This window comes from Poecilia reticulata, linkage group LG1 (assembly GCF_000633615.1).
Source record: "Poecilia reticulata strain Guanapo linkage group LG1, Guppy_female_1.0+MT, whole genome shotgun sequence".
Classification (NCBI taxonomy): domain Eukaryota; kingdom Metazoa; phylum Chordata; class Actinopteri; order Cyprinodontiformes; family Poeciliidae; genus Poecilia; species Poecilia reticulata.
The window spans coordinates 18968731-18989025 of NC_024331.1; the positions used below are offsets into that span (position 1 = coordinate 18968731).

At 38.6% G+C, this 20295-nt stretch overlaps 1 protein-coding gene across 4 annotated transcripts in view; it reads left to right on the forward strand.

The window, feature by feature from the left end:
• zcchc7 (zinc finger, CCHC domain containing 7) overlaps positions 1–20295 on the forward strand; it is a 55858-nt gene that overhangs the window by 4373 nt on the left and 31190 nt on the right. The window contains exons 2-3 of one of the 4 annotated variants that reach the window (XM_008412454.1): positions 552–1158; positions 2461–2674. In XM_008412454.1, coding sequence (XP_008410676.1) covers positions 643–1158; positions 2461–2674 — 730 coding nt within the window. In that variant the 5' untranslated portion in view covers positions 552–642. The remainder of the gene's footprint in view (positions 1–551; positions 1159–2460; positions 2675–20295) is intronic. The other 3 variants (XM_008412468.1, XM_008412475.1, XM_008412461.1) reach the window with 3 other exon arrangements.

Consider the following 20295-nt stretch of genomic DNA (forward strand, 5'->3'; position numbering starts at 1 on the left):
TAGTGATGTTTTTGGACTGTGGGAGTGAGAACATGCAAACTCTATGCAGAAAGACCCCAGGCTGGGATTGTGCTACCAACTGTGCCATTGTGAAACCCTGGTTTTAATTTATTCTTTTATTTATTTAATTTATTGGCTGTGCAGCTTATATGCTATGTAGCCAATATAACACCATTGACTATATTTTTTGTAATCTTGCAGCTTTTGTAATATCATCTGTATTTATGATTTATACTTGGTCAATGCGCAGTTGAGCTCTTCTTCATGGGTTTATGACAGAAATGTTTTTGAAAGAGGTTTGAGTTGGTAGGAAGACGGATGCAGCTAAATTCAGGGTAAACCTGGAAGGAATTAAGGAAGCAGCAAGACTTGAGATTGGAGCAGAGATTCACATTCCAACAACTATAAACATGTCACCAGAGCTTGAACAACAGGAATCTGAAGACATTTTAACAATAATAATTTTCTCTGACTCATTTGAAGCAATAGGAGTGTTGTCATTGCCATGCTTTTACTAATATCTACATTTTCTTCGGTTCTTCTTTTCACAGCAGCTTCAGCCTCTGACTCCCCAGGTGTGACTGCTCTCCTTCGGCTGTGCTGCGTTCATGTGCGTGTCTGTTTCGACTGGCCTCTGGGGTAATGTACAGTGCCTATCAGGACCGTGAGGAGTTGGAGGACAACCTCTATCAAGAGGATGGCGACTCGGATGAGTCAGAGGCCAACAGTGAGCTGGAGTTCCATCTCTATAGCCAGCTCCACTACTCCTCAAATGCTGGTGAGCTGGACGAGCTGGAGCCTGGAGCAGAGGAAGAGAACAACAGGCAGGAAAGCCAGCAAGGTGGTGTGCTTGAAAAAACTACAGACAAAGACCCAGAACTGAGATGTACAAAACAGAGCAACCCCACATCCTCTGCTGATGACCATTTAAAGACAAAGAAGGATGCAAAAAAGAAAAAAGGCAAAATTGAGCCAAAATCTCCAAAGTTGTCGTCGTCACGCTTCGAGGAGGTTATTGTTATTGACTCCAGCCCGGACGTCATCTCCATCTCTGACAATAACAGTGATGATGAGGACGATGCAAGTGTTTGTACTCAGAAGGCTAAAGGTTCACAGATGCTGCAGACCTCCACTCCCGCACAGCAGGTAGAGGAAACGGTGAGATACAGTTAAACATGCATTCATACATTACATTTAAGAGTAGAAGGGCGTATTTCATAATTTTTTTAGGTTTTTCTTTTCAATTGTGTTCAGTAGCTCAAGTGAAATGTGTTTTAAAATGCAGTAAAACAACAACTACCATGTCTAACATGAACATGTCGTTCATGTTAGTTCCCACAACCCAATTTTTTAATGGCAGTCTGAACTGTCATGTTGGATCTTATCCGAGTTTTACCTCATTGATGTGTGACATGCGTCATAAATCTGCACTAGGAAATGTCAGACATGGTAAATGTAGATGTAAACAATGGCTGATCATAAACAATGGCTGATCATAAACAATGGCTGATCAAGCAGTGCTGGCAATTAGCTTCCAGGTGAACAATCTTTCTCCTACTGCCCGTTTCGAAGAGCAGCGAAAGGGGCGTTCGACTGCAAATCAGGAATGTGTGTACACTGTGGAACTGTATTATAAACACCTCACAATCAGACAAAAATTGTTGCATTAGCTGATAATTAATAAAATCTGGAAGACGTGTTCTCCCAGCTTCATTTGTTACTTTAAATGAAGGATTTACTCTCAAATGGGTGTAAACAGACACTTTAATGTATTAATCAATTGCATAATACAATTACACTTAAATTAAAACATGAGCTGTAAACAGTTTAAACCGATATTAGTAAAGTCAGGTATTGAAAAATTCAACCAACTCATCATACTTTTGACTTTTCTGAGGTAAATAACGACATTGTGTTGTTATTTACTGACCAAGGGTGAAAACATTAATACATAAAAAAACGTCCCTGTGTATCAAATATTTACATCCCACTAAAACAGGAAGTCATGGATTTGTAATTCAAACTTTGTAGATATTCTGACCAGCTTAAAATGTTAAATATAAATTCCCCCCTGACTCTAGCTAGTTTGTTAATATAAATTATTAAATGAGAGTTTTCTTTCCTCACTGAATAAATGTAGATTATACTTTTTTGCTTAAGCAGTTTTAGAATAAAATTATGCTACTGCAATAAAAAAATATATATTTTAAGGCTTTTTTTTTTACACATCCAGGGGCAACAATACATGTTTGGAGGCTGTAGAAAGGAATGTGCAACTTTAATAAAATGAAAAAAAAAATTGGCCAAGGAGTTAAAGCTGATTTTATTTTTTTCATGTAATCCATTTCCACTAACATTGAACATTACTGTGGAGAATTTACATTTTCTATTTAATGTCTGATTGTAGATTAATGTCTAATGCCCTGATTCCATTTATTTGTAATTTTTCTGGTTATTTAGAATTCCCAGAAAAGAAAAGGGAGTCTCTTTGTTCCAGTGGCTGTTCTGTCCAGCAGCTCCGAATCCTCTGAATCCGAGTCTGAATCAGAACCGTTGGATTCGTCTGATGTGGACGATCTGGAGAACTGGATGATCCTGGGTCAGGCGAGGCAGGACGGAGACCAGTCCATCTCACTCAACGTGGAAGGAGGTTCTTGCAGCAGCAGCAGCACAGGTGGGCCTTTTTTTTTTAGTCATCTACTGTCCAAAGTGGGTTTCTTGATCAAAGTTTGGACATTTTGATCCGTTTCTGTGCACCGGAATATGTTTGACCAGGGAAATGAAACCACTAAGTAATTTTGTATGGCTCAAATAATCCAGAATTACCTCGTCTACCTGCTGCACGTTGATAAGGAGCGGGCACAGCAGAAACCCTGTCTGCGAACAATCTGTGTGAATGCATGTTTGTATGTGCACCATCTGTGTCGGCATGTTTACAAACTTGTAAGCTCTTAGCATTCCTGGCACCGACTGCGCCGTCGCTCGCCTCTCCGATGCATCTTTAAGTATGCCTGTACGCGTCTGGTGTTAATATGTGCCTGCGTGTGTGTGTGAGAATATTTGTGTTTATAAGATATTCCTGCTTTAATCAGCATGCGTGTGTACATCCACGTGGATACCAACAGTCACAACGCTAATGCCAAAAACAAACAAACGGAAAAACACAACGCAGGAAAGGGAGCGGAGGGAGGAGAGGTGGGAGTAATCAGAAACTGAATAAAAATGTTCCCCTGCAAATCTCCTCAGATCTACACATTATCTTAACCTGCAGCCTCAGCAGCCTCTCCAGCTCTTCCTCTGCGCCCTCCTCATCCTCCCCCCCTCCTCCTCCTACCTAACGCTCTCCCATCTCATTCTTTTATCCTATTTTCTCACTATTGTGCTCCTGCTCTCCCTTTTCTCTGTGTCTCCCTCACCATTTCGTCCTCATTTGAATTTCCCTGGGCTGATGTTTCTGCAAGAGTGCTCACTGCCTCCTCGACACACAACTGGGCTGAAGGAGGGGGTCTGGAGCTGGTGGGAAGGCTGCAGGTTTTGGCCTGGATTTTGGAAGGAAAGGAGGATTTTAGGTCTCTGTCTTTCTGCCTCTCGTCTGGCTTCTCTCTGTGATCTTTGGAGCTTGACCTCATGTCTGCACATTGGGGGTCATGGGTGTGGTGTGGAAGGAGACTTAAAGTGAGTGGATGGGGGAGGGCTTTGTCAAAAAAAAAAAAAACGAAATAAAGGGAAGGAAATTAAGGGACGAGCCTCAGTAGTCCTGAACTGTGCCCCCAATTCTTCACTGCTGACTAATTCAAAGTCGGTCTGGGGTATATTGTGTCTTCGGCATAAAAAAAAGTGTGTTTTCTTATTGTTAACAATGATTTTACTTCGGCAAAGATTTTGATGATATTTGTGTTCTCGGAAGCTGCAGTCTTTCCTAACCATAATCACGTTCTCTCTTGTTTACTTGCAGCCAGTCGTGCTGTAGTAAATACTCTCTGATGTCCAAAGTGTGCAGTGATCCTTTAAAAGAAGATTATTAAGGATGTTTATGAAACGATACAGTACTAGTAACCGCCATATTTGCTAAAACCTGCTTGGCCTTTTTTTCACTGTCCACAGTAGAAATTATTTTCCAACAATGAATTTCACAGTTCTTCACCTGATGCCTGTCATTTTTTTCTTCGTGGATTGATTTAGTTATATTTTTCTGGATGTTCATTGGATCTGCTGGTCTTGTAAAAGGCCTGTAAATTATATGTATGAATTGGCACTACATAAACAAACTGAAAACAAAATATGAAATCATCAGGATTGGTCAAAAATACGATGGAGATCATTACAATTGGCCATTTTGACTCAACAAGGACCAAAAGGAGTCCTATTTTTGTGCCTACATTATATCTGTCTTAGAAATATTTACAATCAAATAAATTTTTATTTATTGGAAGCAGAATAAAAGTGTAGAATCCAACTTTCAGTCAGCTGACCGGCAGTGGAAGGGGCACAACAGAACCACCTGTTTTTTTTTATTGGCGTTTGAGTTAAAAATGTCATTTTTCAGCTTTCTTCTTCTTTTTTTTTTTTTTTAACATGTTCTATGATTATAATGTTGATTAAAATAACTGATTTCAGTCATTTGATGCTAATAAACCACTGGGGAAGAAACACTTCAGATAAATTTAGCTGTAATTTATAAAACATGAGTCAAAAAAGTGTCTTCTCAGACTCTTTACAGGACAAACTGGTCCAATTCATATCCAGATATATTATGGAATCAAATTAGGTTGACATTCAGTTCCAAACAATCATTTCATTCCAATACAATCCAGTCATTTAATCAGTTTCTGATCCATTTACACACAGCCCCATTTACTCCAGTACAGTGGAGATCATGACTGGGAAAAATGGGAAATATTTCTACTAATCTCTTCAAACAGATCATTGTGTGGATTCAATAATCATATATGATAATGGCTTTAAATCTATCTTAAACCAGACATGTGGTTCTTGAATAAGAACTAAAACTGCTATACTTTTGTAGTTCTTGCAAATGAAATAAAGGCACCAAAGTTAACAAGCTATCTTCTAAAGAATCTGCATTTGGTTGAGGATAATCCTGTCCTAATGTGTAAAACCCAAGAATAATAGATTTTCAAAGAAAACAGATTAAATGTATTATCCCTGCAGTGAAATGGTGCTATACCACACTCCAACTGTAAGATACTTTTAGCTTTGGGTTACTTCATAAAGATGGCAACAGCGGCTACGTTTTCAAGGAGGTCCAATGTTTATTTTAAATTCAAATGTCCTGAGTAAAGCCAGTAAAAAAATATTTAGGGATTTGAGCTTAGCAAAATATAAACGTATGACAGTCTGAAATATTTTATAACAAAACATTTTACATGTTAGAACATCTTGAATTTAGTGAAAGACCAATTAATGAGAATTATCGGCAAACCCTTTAGCGTACCGTAGCAGGCATGGTCATGTGTTGCCTTGTTTCTGCCACACTTCAAACAAACTGGGGGAAAATAATTATGAATTAGTGAGATTACATCTAAACTCTAAATAATGAACCCCAAAAATGATTGATTATTGTTTTTTTCTACAATTGATTCTAAACTGTCCTGTTTTGCAGTTATTATTCAATTCGCGTCATATAATTTCTGTTGTCAAGTTGCCTATTTAAGGCACTGCAGCGATAGATTTATAGAGGAAAATATGGGGTTCAGTTTTAATAATTTGTGTCGTCACATTTGTTGCTATTGTAATAAATAACATTACATTTTGTGACTGAAACTATTGGATATTGTCCTGTTTCAGAACAGGATTTTGAGGTTGCTAGATCCTTCTTTTGAGGATTTCTTTGTCCAAAAATAAATGATTTTAGAGGAGAAGAGACAGTTTTCCTTCTCTGATACGGCTTGTTTGATTTACAGTGTGACTGTATGGCTTTGCACCCATGATTATTTTTTATGCCATGCTGAGAGTTGACTTTTGCTTACATGTATTGGTGACAGGTTCGCACAACAGTGACTAATGGTGTTTGTACGCCTAAAGCCCATCTCAGCGCTACCATCAAATTGCATTCACTACACTTAGTCTCCCGCTCTCGCCTGTGGAGATTGAATCCGTTCATCCTCTTCCTCGTTCTCTCTCTCTGTCTCCTTCATGGTGACACTTAAGATACTTTTGCAGTCAAACCCTTTATTCCTTCAAGCCAGTTCTGTTTGTGTCAAAAGCCTTGACATACATGCACTCATGACTCGTGTGATTATCTGTCAGCGGGGCAGCTGTTGGTAGGTGGTGCTGTGAAAACATGGTTGATTAAAAATGAAAAAAAAAAAATCCAGTGAAAGGGGCCGAGTTAGGGCCGTCTGACTGTCCAGCAGCATCCGGACGGAACAAAAAAATGGGGAACAGGGTTTCCCGAAATCCAGTTCAGTGCCTCTCCCGCCCGGAAAAGGTGTGCGCTTATGTCCCCGTGAAAGAATCCGGGGTGTAGGCGGGCTGTGCTGCAGCTCAACTTGAATCATAAGTGGTTAAACTTCACTCAGTGGTCACACTTTTTTTTCCCTCCCACAGTTTTCTTTGCTTTTTTTGTGCCCTCTGTCTTGGTCATTGCACACCAAACTTTGAGGCTTAGAGAATCGGCTATGGCTCACTATCAGGGTGGCCGATCTCATCAGACTGCTCCTGAACGTGTGTGTGTGCGTGCGTGCTCGTGTGTGTGTGTGTAAGTGCTGCGAAGAGAGTCTGGCTGAACTTGGAGAGGATTGTTTGTAACAGAAGGAAAAAGGTAAGTTCTCTGCTCTGCTCTCCTCTTCTGTTCTTTCTTCTTTTTCTACTTTATTCTATCATTTTCTCCTATTTTTTTTTCTTCTTGTCTTCTTCCTTCTTCTCTCCTTTTCTTCATCTCTTCTCTCTCTCCTTTTCTCTTCTTCCCATGTCGTATATATAAATGATAGCACTGATTGCTGCAGCTGTGGGCCTGTGTGAGCCTGAGACCCCTGCTGGATGTCTCCATGTTGAGGTCACATGCCAGTATACAGAATGTGAATATGGATTTAGCTGGCTCCTCTCTGTGTTTATGGCTCTGATTGGGCATATATATGTGTGTGTGTGTGTGCGCGCGAGTGAGAGAGCGCGTGTTTATGCACAGGGCACCGGGATTGTAAAATGCGATTACAGTGGCATGCTGGGTACTGTGCTAGGTGTCAGTGTGGCTGAGTGTGCATTTGTGTTGTGTGGGTGCGTGGGTGGGCGGGCAGAGGCTGCAGAAGGGAGACATGGATAGGATCAGCTCTTATCTAGGCTGCCCAGTGCCACACGAGGTGTAACGCCACACCCACAGCACCACACAGTGTGTTTGAACAGACACACACACACACATGCATACACTGTTGAAATCGCTGTGCCATAGTTTGACTTGTGTTATCCAGTTTTTACAGAAGAAATGCAAATCCAACGAGATTACTGTGAACATCTAATTTTAGAGCTAAAATAAATTGTAAAGATTTAATTGAAAGTGTGATGCTTTCAGATTTTAATTTAAAAATCTTAAGGTTTTGCTTGAACAATGATGACGTGAAATGGCAGCAGGAATTTAGTGATTTTTAATGAATTCCCATAGAAATGTTGACTAAGCTGCTCTGCTTGCTGTATTTTTCTTCCAATGTAGCTCAAAATCTGACAGTTTATTTTAAAAAAAATTGTGACGTTTCAGTGGATCATTTTAGATTTTATTTGTGCTCTGATTTATTGTCAATTTTATTTTGCATGTTATGTTGATTCAGTTCAGTTCTGGTCATTTCTTGATTTTTCAGATTTAATTTTTAAAAAAATGGTCAAGGATAACTGTAGAAATCCCTTATTGATTGAAGGGAAAAAATATGTTCCAGACAAACATAAGTAAATTGATGCACAAATAAATAAACAGAAAGTGCACTATCACTTGTTCTTATCATGTGGCTTAGTTAGATTTTTTATTTATTTGAAGGTGATTTGAGAACAGAAAAGCTAAAGTAAAGCCACATATTTGTTCTGTGAGACAGTTTGACTCCAGGTGCTTCAGTGTCTCCAACAGGCCTCCACTTCTAGATGTGCAAACCGATGTGCAGCTTTGTTCGTTGTTCCTCTCCGTTTGTGGCTGATGGTTCTGTTTGTATCTACTGACCTGATGTGACTCCTTACAAAGCCACAGGTCTGGATTCAGAGCTGTGCTTTCTGATGCAGTGAAACGACACTTTGTTGTGTTTTTCTGTTTCAGATTTGTAATGCGCCGGTAACATTTCAAGAGGTTTGTGTGAAGCTGTAAGCCACAGCAGTTGAAACTTGACTGATTTTCAACTTGACTGGATTTGATAACATTTATTTTGAGGATTTGAATAATTATAAATTTTTATTATGGACAAAGAATTGTTTATTAAAAGTACAGGGGGCAAAATTGTAATTTTCTAATTCCTTTTGTTCAAAGCAGAGTTATCCTTAAATTATCGCAGCTTTAAACTGTTGCGGATGTTTTGGCTGCAGCTGCGTCTGACCCGCTGCAGAACGTCTTGGGTGTCTCATGCTGATATACGAATAGTTTATTTATACCACATTTATCTACATCTGGATGGGACAAGTCATCCTGTCTGAAAGTAATTTCTGTCAAAATAATCTATGAAAATTTCTCAATTTATTTTTTTCTTGGAAACTTTGACTAAAAAACACCCACGGACATCTGTGGTTGTGGCTGCAGGTGCTCATTTGTTTTAACTCGGCTGTTTGTTCTTCAGCGTGAGTAAGGGCTCGCATTTAAATATAATCTAGCAGAAAATACTTACCGCACACACACATGCATGCAATCGGCATCGGTTTTTAAAGCACTAATGCTCAGTGCATGGATGTCATTGATTTTTAATATAAGTCAGATGCACGCTTGTTTTTTAATGCTTTCTTTACTCGTTATTTTTTAAATATAAAATGCAATATAAAATGATAAATATATCACTTTTTTCCCCCTCTATGTTTTTAGGTAAAAAAAAATTCTGTTGCTGTGATAAGATGATATTTTTCTAGTGAAACTAAAGGTTGGATGTGCTGTGTGTGTTGGAGTGTGAAGGTGTGTGCATCTTAAGACAAAACTGTGGATACGTGGGTGAGCCTGTGTGAGCCTCACCACGCCTGAGGTGAGCCCAATAACCGTGGCCTGGCCCAGAGGAACGCCGTTTCACTGTCTTTAGGTCTGAACAGAGCGGGAACACCGTTCCAAATGAAATATGGGCTGACTTTTTCTTTTTTCTTTTTTTCCCCTGTAATATTTTGCTGTTGTATTTTTTGTTTTAAATGTCAAATTAAAATTCAAAAGTGTCAGAATCTGTAACAGGCCCTTTCACATCTACAGCAGATGACGGCGTGTTTCTTAGTTGCTGTAGCCTGGAGGTAGGTGTAATGAATGGAGGTCCACTGGGCCTCTACTGTAGTTAAACGTGTCTGTGTGCGATGAGGTGGCTGGTGGGAAGAAAAGGAAATCCCTGTCTTTTTCTTGAACCTTTATTTAAGCAGAATATCCCACGAGGATAACATTTTTAGAGTTTATTTTTACTCCTCTGAATGAAAACCTGCTCCAGACATCGTGCCCTCGAGCTACAGGATAAAAGAGCCTAAAACACACATAAAAGCATCACATGATTAAATCTATCTTCTCAACCTCAACACCTTAACCCCTCGTTGATATGAATGCATCTCATGTTTATGTGCTTGTCTTTGACCTGAAGATGTCCCTGCATCTTTTCGCTCCCTGGTGAATTTTCCTAACCAGTCGTTTCCTTTGGTCTGAGAGAGGGAAGGGAGAGCAGGGAAAGGAGAAGAGAGGAAGAGAGGGTGGGGGACAAAATGTCAATTACAATTACCAATAATAATCATTATAATTAAGCAGTCACTTAATAGGAAATCAAATTATAGTGGGGGTAACAGTAGGACAGAGGACGGTCCCTTGGGACTGTATTAATTTCTGTTCTTTTCTTTGACTGCAGAACTTTGCCTTTATTGTCTTTCTTTGATTTTTTTTTCTTTTATTTTTTGGGCTGGGAGGGGTTGTCGAGAGGGCTTTATTAACTGGTAGCCTAGGGTGGTGGTATTTTGGGGGGTTGGGGAGAGGGGTTGTGTATTAATATTAATAAGTTTTTGGGATGAGAAGCAGGAGGAAGAGGTGTGAGCGGAGGAGGGGTGACGGGGGGGGCCAAGGCAGTAATAGATCCACAAAATCTCCCCTGCTCTCTGCCCGTCCTTCCACTCCTCCTCCAGTCTCTCACTTTTCTGCTCTCGTCTTCCTTTGGCGGTGCCGTCGCAGGCGTAAAAGAGAACAGTTCAACAGTCAACAGGATAAGAGGGAGAACGTCTAGCTCACATACATGCTAGGGGTTCATCTTTGCCTCAGTATGCAAAGGGTGGCCTAATAATAGCTGGCCAGTGTTTTTCACAAAGTCCCAGCGGACTGCTGTTCGTGCGTGCGTGCGTGCGTGCGTGCGTGCGTGCGTGTGTGTGTGTGTGTGTGTGTGTGAGTGGAAGTGAGAGAGATTCTTGGCACACATTTACACAAGTGTAGCAGTTGTTTCTCTCCAGAGACACTCGCCGGTGTGTATGTGGCCATTCCAGGGCTTCTCCCTGCGTCTCTTAATTAAGGCGCTCGTCAGACAGAGACCAGCTGGGCCAGGTCTGGCCTCACTGGCACTTACTATAATTTTAGGCAGTCTTGTACTTGCCTGATCTTCTATGCTTACTTTCTATTCACCTGTTCTTTTCTTTTGGGGATTTGTTTGGCCTTTGTTTGTCTCATCGATTGAATTTGGTTTTTTTAGCCTGTTATATGGCGTCTTGTAGACGTCTATTGGTGCTGGTGTCTATCCTGAGAGGTTTGCTGTTTTCAACTCATGTATTTTCAATTATTAGGTTTTCTATTAGGTTCTGGTAGATTATTAGGTAACATTTCTAATTAACTGCATGCAACCTCTTAAATCATAAAGAGGTTAGTTTAAGATATTTCTACATTTTATTCAGTTAAGTTTTACCTTATTAAAAGGTTTTAAGTCGAGGTTTAAAGTCTTGGATCTGAATGTTTGATTTTTCTTTGATTCATTCGTTTATCTCATCTCTTACTTCCATCGCTGAACATCATTCATTGACCAGAACTAGGCTCTAGTTTTACTGCTGCTGCTTTGCCAGGCTGGGAGTGTCGGGATCTGTTTTATTAGCATTTTGTGGTCTTTAAAGTATTTCCGTCCAAAAACTTCTGTTCCGTTTTTGTCTGTATGTTTTGTCTTTTGACAGAGGCTTATCGTCTCTAATACTGAATACCATTTTCTAGGGTAAGCACAAATAATTAAGAAGCTGTTTAATGGAAAAGGTCTTTTTTTTTTTTTTTTTACAGAATGATGCAAAATGTCTGCAGCTCATTCATGCTGCTAAGGCGTGAGAGTGAGACTTTCAGCTGATAACAGGAAGGCAGGGCTTATATGAGTAAACTTAGCTCTGTTTTGTCTTTTTGAGCGTCCTGTCAGAGTGCATGGTGGATTTGGAAATTTGTGTTAAGTTAAAGACCTACATTCTCTGAGGGACTGTCCCGATGTTTCGGTAGCGCTAGATGTGTCTGACATTATAAGGTGCTAAAAAACAGTTTAAAATGCAAACCATGTAATTCATTTGTCTTTGTTTTAAAATGTTAAAATCCATTTTTGCATCGACTTCTCCCTATTGGGATGGTTCCTTTGCTTCCAGTGTAAATATTTGATGCATGGTCAAATGCAAGGAAATAATTTTTAGTTTGCTGGTTTTTGTGTCTTTTTATATTCTCTAAGAGAAATCTGGAATTGTCCAAAATCTGTATTAGTAGACCAAACTGAATATCATCCCTTAAAATGCACTACTTCTACTTTCTATACATGTTAAGGAAGAACAATAGTATCATAATCATTGTATCCTTGTAAAAACTACATATACTTTATATTTTATTATATATTTGTGATCATTTATACACTGTATACTAGCAATAAATCTAATATGTGGCATAAAGATGTAATGGAAAACCTTCAGAAATACACAATGTTCAGATGTAGATTAAATAGGCCTGACTAAAAGCATGACAAAATTCAATTGGCTATACTTTGAACCAATGTTATTAATTATGCTAAAAGCATCAAACTATATCAAGCTAGGCATTTCTGTGTTTTTGTTAATTTTAGTCTTGTGACAATTGATCATAAATAGAAGAAATATATCAACAAATTATAATTATATGCACCAAACCTCGTTTGGTGCATATAATTATAATTTGTTGATATATTCATTATTGCAATAACATATTTGAACTTTCGATTGCTTTTGTATACTTTGTGCTGATTAACAGCGATATCAAAAGTAATTTATTAGAGCACTTAATGAGAAACTATTAACTGGTAAATTCCCACTTCTCGATTGGGTTTCACTACCTTTTAGAAACATGGGGCTTGGAGATGAGAAGAGACGAGGGATGAAAGGGGTTCAGCCAAATTCCTTTCTCTGTATCAGAAAGACGAACTCTCCTTGCAGATCTGTTTAACTGGTTTAACTCATGAATTCAGCCGAAGTCTTCGTTCATGCTTGCGATCCTGTGTGCGCGCACGCCTGTGCATTAGCACACCCTGGCCGTCCCTTTATCCGGGGGATTATGGTTAAATGAAATGCTGAGATTCTGGCGGCAGGTGCCCTGATAAAGCCAAAGTCAGCGTTGGGAAAGAAATTTAATTATTGGGGGATAAAATCAGAGCGAATGAGATAGTTACTGAGTCGTTGGGGAGTTTAGTCATTGATATTTCTGCACAGCCTTCCAGACAACACGCGGAGTTCATCACACACTCAATGTGAGGCGGATTTTGTGTGTCTGCTTTGGAGCGTGTGCATGCACCGTGAGCCTTTCCAACTTTAAAAGATTTTAGTGAAAGCTCAAACTTCATTTGGCTTATGCATAGTCTTAAGGTACTGCTGTTTAAAAATAAGCTGCAAAAATAAAAAGCTGGAATGATGCAATCACTTCTAAGATAATGCTAGGATGTATGTATTTACTGCTGCTTTTTATAACCAATTTACATGCCTCCAGGTTTAAATTTATCATAAGACTCGTCTAGTTTTTCATCTAGCGATATTGATTATTTTGTGTACATATACATTTATCTTTTGTGATTTTTCTTGATTTAAAGCAGTTCAAGCAGTTTAGCCGCCTGCTTGAAATAAGTCAGATTATCTACAGTCAGGTTAAAAAAAGGTGTTTTTAAGTTTATGATAATATCAAACCTATATTATCGGATCCATCTGGTCCTAAAGTGGCCTGAACAAGAGTCTAAAATCAAATAAATATAAAGTAATAATTTTCCACTCGAATCTGAATACGCTGCTCTTATTTTGGAAATCTTGCTTTTATTTTGAAGGCCACACCTTTTGTTTCCTATGTAAGCACCCTCATACAGTTCCCCAGCAATATGCAATTGTAAACCAGCTACGCAGCAGAGACCGGAGAGGTGCAAGTTAGCCTAAAAACATCAACTCGTGCTAATAAAAAGACCTTTAGAGTTCTGAGGAAACCGTTGAATTACTTAGAAATATGAAAGTGGTTTGTTAAATCTGTTTAAAAAAAATACAGGGTTGTTAATGATTGGACTAATTATGCACAAAAATAAGAGGCCATGCCTGTTTGGCAATTGTTTCAATAAAAATGGGTTGTCAGTGCTGCACATTTTATTTCTTAGATGCCATCGCTGGTGTTGCTAGAAGAAGTTAAAATATTTGGTTTAATGTATGCAGCTCTGGAAAACAAGATCATCGTAAAACTATCAAGTTTTCATATTTTACTGTTTATAGTTATGTTTGAGTAAAGTGAGCAATTTTAATCTATAAACAAGATTTCTTTCAAATTCCAAATGAGCCTGTTCTTGTCACCTTTTTTGATGCCATAAAGGATAAGTGTTTTTTTTTATTTATTATTTTTTAAAAGAAAATACTCTTTGAAATCCTCAAATAACACTAAGAAAACACATTTGTATTCATCGTTTTAACAAAATGCAAAATCTGAGATGAGTTCAGAAATCACTTTTTGGTGGAATAGCCCTAATTTTTCGATCACATCAGTGATGCGTCTGCACATTGTTGTTGGGTTCAGGTGATTGCCTCATCAAAGCCCTGATGAGCAGAGCGGTGTTTGATTTGAACTCAGAGACCGAGTCGCTCTCATAGATATATTTGTAAAAATGCTGAATTTGGAGCAAAATTTGCAGCGACCTTTTTTTGTTCAGAGCTGCGTATTTGGAATAATTTTGTTCATCCAACAAGCCGGTACTCAACAACAGTCACAGTGGCTTATGTGACCCTGATCTCATGAAAACTGCATTTTAAGTCTTTTTTTCCTTTTCTTTTTTATGATTCCACAGATTTTATTCATTAGAAAGCCACCACAATTTTAATATATTTCCCCCCCCAAGAAGTTGGTTTAAAAAAAAAAAAAAAAAAAAACTATAAACATTGCATGTAAAAATCCAAATTATGAAAATAAATCCTAGAAAAAATGGCAAGCTAGTAAATTGAAACTAAATTAGAACATAATTATTTAAATTTATATTTCTAAATTGCTGTGTGGAAGTCTCACTTTTGGCTGAAATTATACTTTTTACAGTTTTGTGAAATTTTAGGAGAGGGTATTTTTCTGGATTAGTATCAAGAAAAGCAACCATTTTTAAAAAATACTTTGCATTTTGCAAAGTATTTTTTTCTGTTTATAACAGAATCATAAAAAATAAATTTGTGCGATCTGGTTGTGAACCAAAAATAGGACCGAGTGTTGTTTTCCAGTTTTGTTGGAATTTGTTAAAATCGCCCGAGAACAAACAGCCGTCCGTAATCTTACAGGACTAGTTCTGTGTAAACAGATTAGCGTTTGCGTCGTTGTGTGCGGGCGCGCAGGTGAGTGCGTTTCTGTCCTCTTTGAGTGCAGACTGATCAATAGTAATTGGGTTGAGTGTCTCAGACCTGCTTCTTGCCTTTGAACCGCGGGCCTTTTGTAGGCTGACGCGGGGCCAGAAGAGAAAAGGGGACAAGAGGGAAAAGAAAAGGGGGAGACGGGGAGAAAATGGAGGATGTTTGCAAGTCGACGAGCATGACTGACTCCCTCAGCCAAAACTCCGGATATTTATTCAGCATTACTCACTAATCTAAAAAAAAAAAAAAAAACGAAGAAAATCCTTCTGCCTTTTTGTGTCCCCTTTTTCTATTTCAGTCATATTGGAGGGAAGAGGAGAGTCTCTGTGTGCGTGTGAGAGTGTGTGTGTGTGTGTGTGGGTTTCTAAAAGAAGGAATGCCGTTAGTTGATCTTTTAAATTGGCTGTGATAGTACCCTTATAAGTCTTTATGATGCATTAACAGGCTTGTCTCCTCGCTCCCCCTTGTTTACAAACACAAACACTCCCAGAGTATCTCTCCAGCACCGTCCTTCTTTATTCCGTCTCTTTTATGACTTCCACAAAAGCAGCTTGTATTGAGCGAGGTTTGAAGCTCCTCTGGTATTAGCGGGAAGGCATTAGGCATAAACTCAAAGGTATATTAAAGCAACGGCCCTGTTGTTCATATAAACACACCAATTCAATTTGGCATGCCCCACGGGGAATGGGATTTCAGCAGCTTCCGAGAGCAGCAGCAGAAACAGGGGGAGGAGGGCGGAGAGAGGCAGCGGTGAGGTAAGACAAGTAGATGTGGCATGAAGGGATCTCAGAGAAATGCAGAAGCAGGAAAGGGGAGAAAGGGAAACGAGGAGGAGGGAGAAAAGGGAGAGAGGTTAGGGCTGCAATGCAGAGATTAGCATACTGGAGGAGCATTGTGGTTTATAATTTTTGTTGCATTGAATCTCATAATGTAAGCAACTGTGGATGGTTGTGTTCATATAGCACCTTGAAAATGTATTAATATCCCTGGAACCGTTTTTAACTTTTGATAATAGAAGAATGTTGTTTGGATTTCATGTTAGACCTACATAATTATTAAGTGGATGGAAAATGATACATGTTATAAAATAATTTTACAAAGAAAATAAATTATATATATATATAAAAAACCAAACAAAAAAAACCTTTTAGCTGGAAGGCGATCCTCTCTCTAGGACGCAGCCTCTTAACAAATTTTCCCTCAGAATTTTTTTGAGTCATTCCCACAGCATGATTCTGCCACCAACCATTTTTCACTATGTGCTTTTAGTGTAATGTACAGTGTAAGTTTTCTGCTGCTGCTTTGCATTTTGGACAAAAACTCGTTCTTGGTCTAATCTAACCAAAGCCTCTTCTATATTTGCCGCTTACTGTACCGGGGTCTTTGCAAACTATTGATTGGTGAATTTGTTTGAATTTCTCTGTACAATTCATAAATGCTTCCACTCTTTCATAAATGCCAGAGTTGCAAATTGTAGTTAGTAGTAGACTTTTCAACATTGTATTCAATTGTGCTTTGAATCTCTGCAGCTGCTTCAGAGTTACTTGGAGAACTTTGTTGTTTCTTCTTATTTGGCCTTTAGGTGTTCAGGAATGTCTTGGTCATTTGGGAGTTGTGTCAAAAACTTTTCCCCATTTGGAAAAAAAGAACACGTTGCAAGATATCCAAAGGAAATTGTTTTCTGCCTCTCTCCACCTGTCTGGTGTGAGAATAAATTACATCCAGGTGGACTCTATTAACTAATTAGGGGACTTTTGAAGGTACTGAATTTTATTTACTAGGAAACAGGATTTTCAGAATTTTATTTGGAAAATAAATTAGATGCATCACTTTTTTCACTTAACATTTATGCGCCACTCTTTGTTCTACAAAAAAAAAGCAATAAAAAAAAAAACAAGTTGACACCTTCTCTGTCATTAAAAAGGCTTTAAAGTGTGGGAGTTGTAGCAGCTTTTTTTGTGAGGTTTTGAAACTACAATGTACAACTTTTTAACACTGTGGTATATCTTGATGCCTAAGCCTACCACGCACGCACGCACGCACGCACGCACGCACGCACGCACACACGCACACACGCACNCACACACACACACACACACACACACACACACACACACACACACACACACAGTCCAAAATCTTCATTCATGATGGGACTGCCAGCGTCTGCAGTGTGGTTCTCTTCTGCACGCTTGGACAGAGCGCACTGTGGGAAAACCCTGCATTTATATTATTCAGTCCAAGTTCAGATGGGCTTGTCAGGAAAGCTGCTGTTTTTATTACCTGTCAGAGGGGGAAAAAAAAACAGTGGATGGATGCAAAAGAGGGGAGCAAATTAAACGACACTAAATGAGACCCCCTATCTCTCTGCTCTCATGCCATTCCTCCCAGCGCCGCTGACACACGCAGACTCTGACAGCACGCTGTTGTTCAGCTCTATCTGTGGGCTACCTTCAACTGGGGTTTATCTGTCAGTCAGATGCGGCAATTATTTTGTTCGTCACCAAGTTACATCTTTAGCTGGTATGGAATCAGCTGAGCCAGGCGCTGGCTCTTGAGTGGGAAGAGAGAATGAATTTGATGCTGATTTGACATCTATAAATGAATCAAAGCATGAAAATGTGCATTAATATGTTCTTAAAGATGATTTATGCATCATTTGAGGAAGTGAGGGAAGACCTTGGTGTTTCCTCTCATTACTTCCCCACCCAGAAAAGGCTCTCCCCCCTCCTACCCCTTTCAGCCAGGCATAACCTCTGCCATCTGCCCACTCCCCTCCTCTTATCATCTTCCTCCCGTTTTCCGTCTCCCCTTCTTTTCCTCCTCCTCCCCCTGGACCTCTCAACACCTCCCTCCTCCCGCTGTTCATTTAGGACCTTTATGAAGGCCTTTTTGCTTGTATTCAGTGGAGTATTAACTCTTGTTATTAGAGATTTGTGTTGCTGTGACACAAAATGGAAGGATGAACATTTCTAGGTGTTACAGAATGTATTTACACTTTCTTTCTCATATAATTTTCTGCAATATTAGAGGGTGAATAATAACAAAGTACTGTAGTTCACATCTAATGATGTAGCAAAAATATAGTTTTTAATCATGATTCTTCATGTAAAAGCATAGATCCTAACCACAAAAAGAACATATCTGAAATGATTAGTTTGTGCAAGTTCGCAAACTTCTGATAAGCAAGATGTGAAAATGATTAGTGTGTGGAAATTTATCATTGCTATCATCTCAGTACTTGTCATGGTTTCATCACTCATAATCATCCTAATACACTGATAATAATTACAGTATGCAGCTCAAACAAACAGTGGACCCAGCATTCGCACTCTTATGCTTCATAAGGTGACAGGAAGCTGTTAGCAATTTACTTTACAAACACACACACTCAAAGCTCTTTATTGTAAATGTCTGAAAGGAAGTTAGCTGAGATTATTTAACTTTATGCCATAAAATAGCATAAACTGGAACATCCTTATGATTGCAAACAGAAGCTGAAACTCAATTTACGTAGCATCAGATGCTAGTGGCTGCTGAAGGCTAATGGGTCAGACGTTTAGAAAAGGTTTCCAGGGATTATTTTTTGTTTTATGATTTTGTGTTTTGAAGACATTGTGCTTTTATATAAAACTCAAAGGCTCGGTTTAGGTTAGATGTATTAATATTTGAGGATTTTATGAGTATAAACAATATTTAAGTATTTGAAATTATTTGGGAACACCATGGAGTTGCCGGAGAGGAGACATATTAAACCTAGCAGGCATCATTTACGCCTGCTGATGTTTCGGGCTACCTGTTAATGTACTGTAATTTACATTAGTAAAACTGACTGCAGCCCACGGCCCACATCTTTGTAATCCTGAGTATAAAGTCTAAACTACAGCTAAATTGGTTGGTTCTCTATGCTGGTTGAAATATTCAGTCTGGATACATTAAAAATGTTTTTTTTATTTTTAACCAAAAAATGTAAGATTGATTTCAGTGTAATTTTCCTGACTGTCGATAGCTATTTTTATTAATAGTGGTTTTAGAAGTAGGTAATTCAAAGAAATGCGTTTGAATTTTAGAGGGGATTTTTAATGAGATCTCGTGATATTAGAACATGAAATTTCTCGTCAAAGTGATGTCTGTCTCCTGAACGGAGAAAAAAATCAAATGTGGTTTACAACAAGACAAATTATTTGGATTTACCTCAAGAAGTGATATAGCGATACACTAAAAGTAAGTAACAAAGCGAAAGTTTGCATCTCAGCATATCAAAGTAAATAAAAGTCTGTGGAAATGTGGAAGTTGTCTCTATGAGAAAACTTAATTATTATTTCTGCACATATGAGACAGAGTAACAGGAAGCAAAGTTGCTCTGGTTTATCCCTCAGAGTTTCCCCTTATTGATGAAAGATGATGTTGGATTTGGAAATCTGAGTTAAGGAATGAATTAACACTCCCTAGAACATGATCACTGAGACTGCTTGTTATAAATGTTAACTGTGCCAATACAAGATTAAGTTTAAATTGTCAACTTCAAATCATTTTGTTTAAAAATGGAAAAATCCTTTTTTACAGTGACTGACTTCTCACACATGTGGAGTGACAGCTCCTTTGCTCCCAATATAAATAATTCAGGACCACTCACAGCAGGAGGACTACATGAGATGTATTTTTGCTGGTTTTATCTGTTTTAGTTTTAATTAAGGGCACTTAAAATGAATATCAACAGTTTAAAGCTTTAAAGCTTAAGGTGGACAATAATCAGTGACAAAACTCTGTTTCTTTAAAGTTTAGAGGTGTATAAAAAAACATGCAAAGTGGACTAGTGGCAAGATTTGCATGAAAAATATGATTTAAAGGTAATTTTGGTAATTTTCTTACATTTTGACTGTTAAATGTTGCACAAAGTTCAGACTGCTACCTGCAAAGTGCGAAGGACAGCTGAATGATTCATAAACTGTATTTGAACGAAGCGATAAAAGAGCCATATTGGGTGCCCTTCTTCTAATCCTCTATTGTTCGTTGTCTGTCCCCCGTCCCACAGAGGGGCTGCTCTAATTAAAGACTAATAATTGTATTGTTTTTTCAAGCCTATTGAGACAGAGATTCTGCTCTTCAATCATTCTCTTCCTCCCATGTAGCCTGGCCATGGAGGGCTATCTCTCTGGATGAAGTCTTAAAAACATGCTGTGAATAACTCTTTGGGTGTGTGTTTTTGCAGCTGTGTATGTGTGTCTGAGTGGGGGGAGGGAAAGGAGGAATGAAATGGGTAAATCTAAATTAAAACTTTAAAGCATCATTATTTAATTACCCCAAAGGCTGTGGATTTGAAGG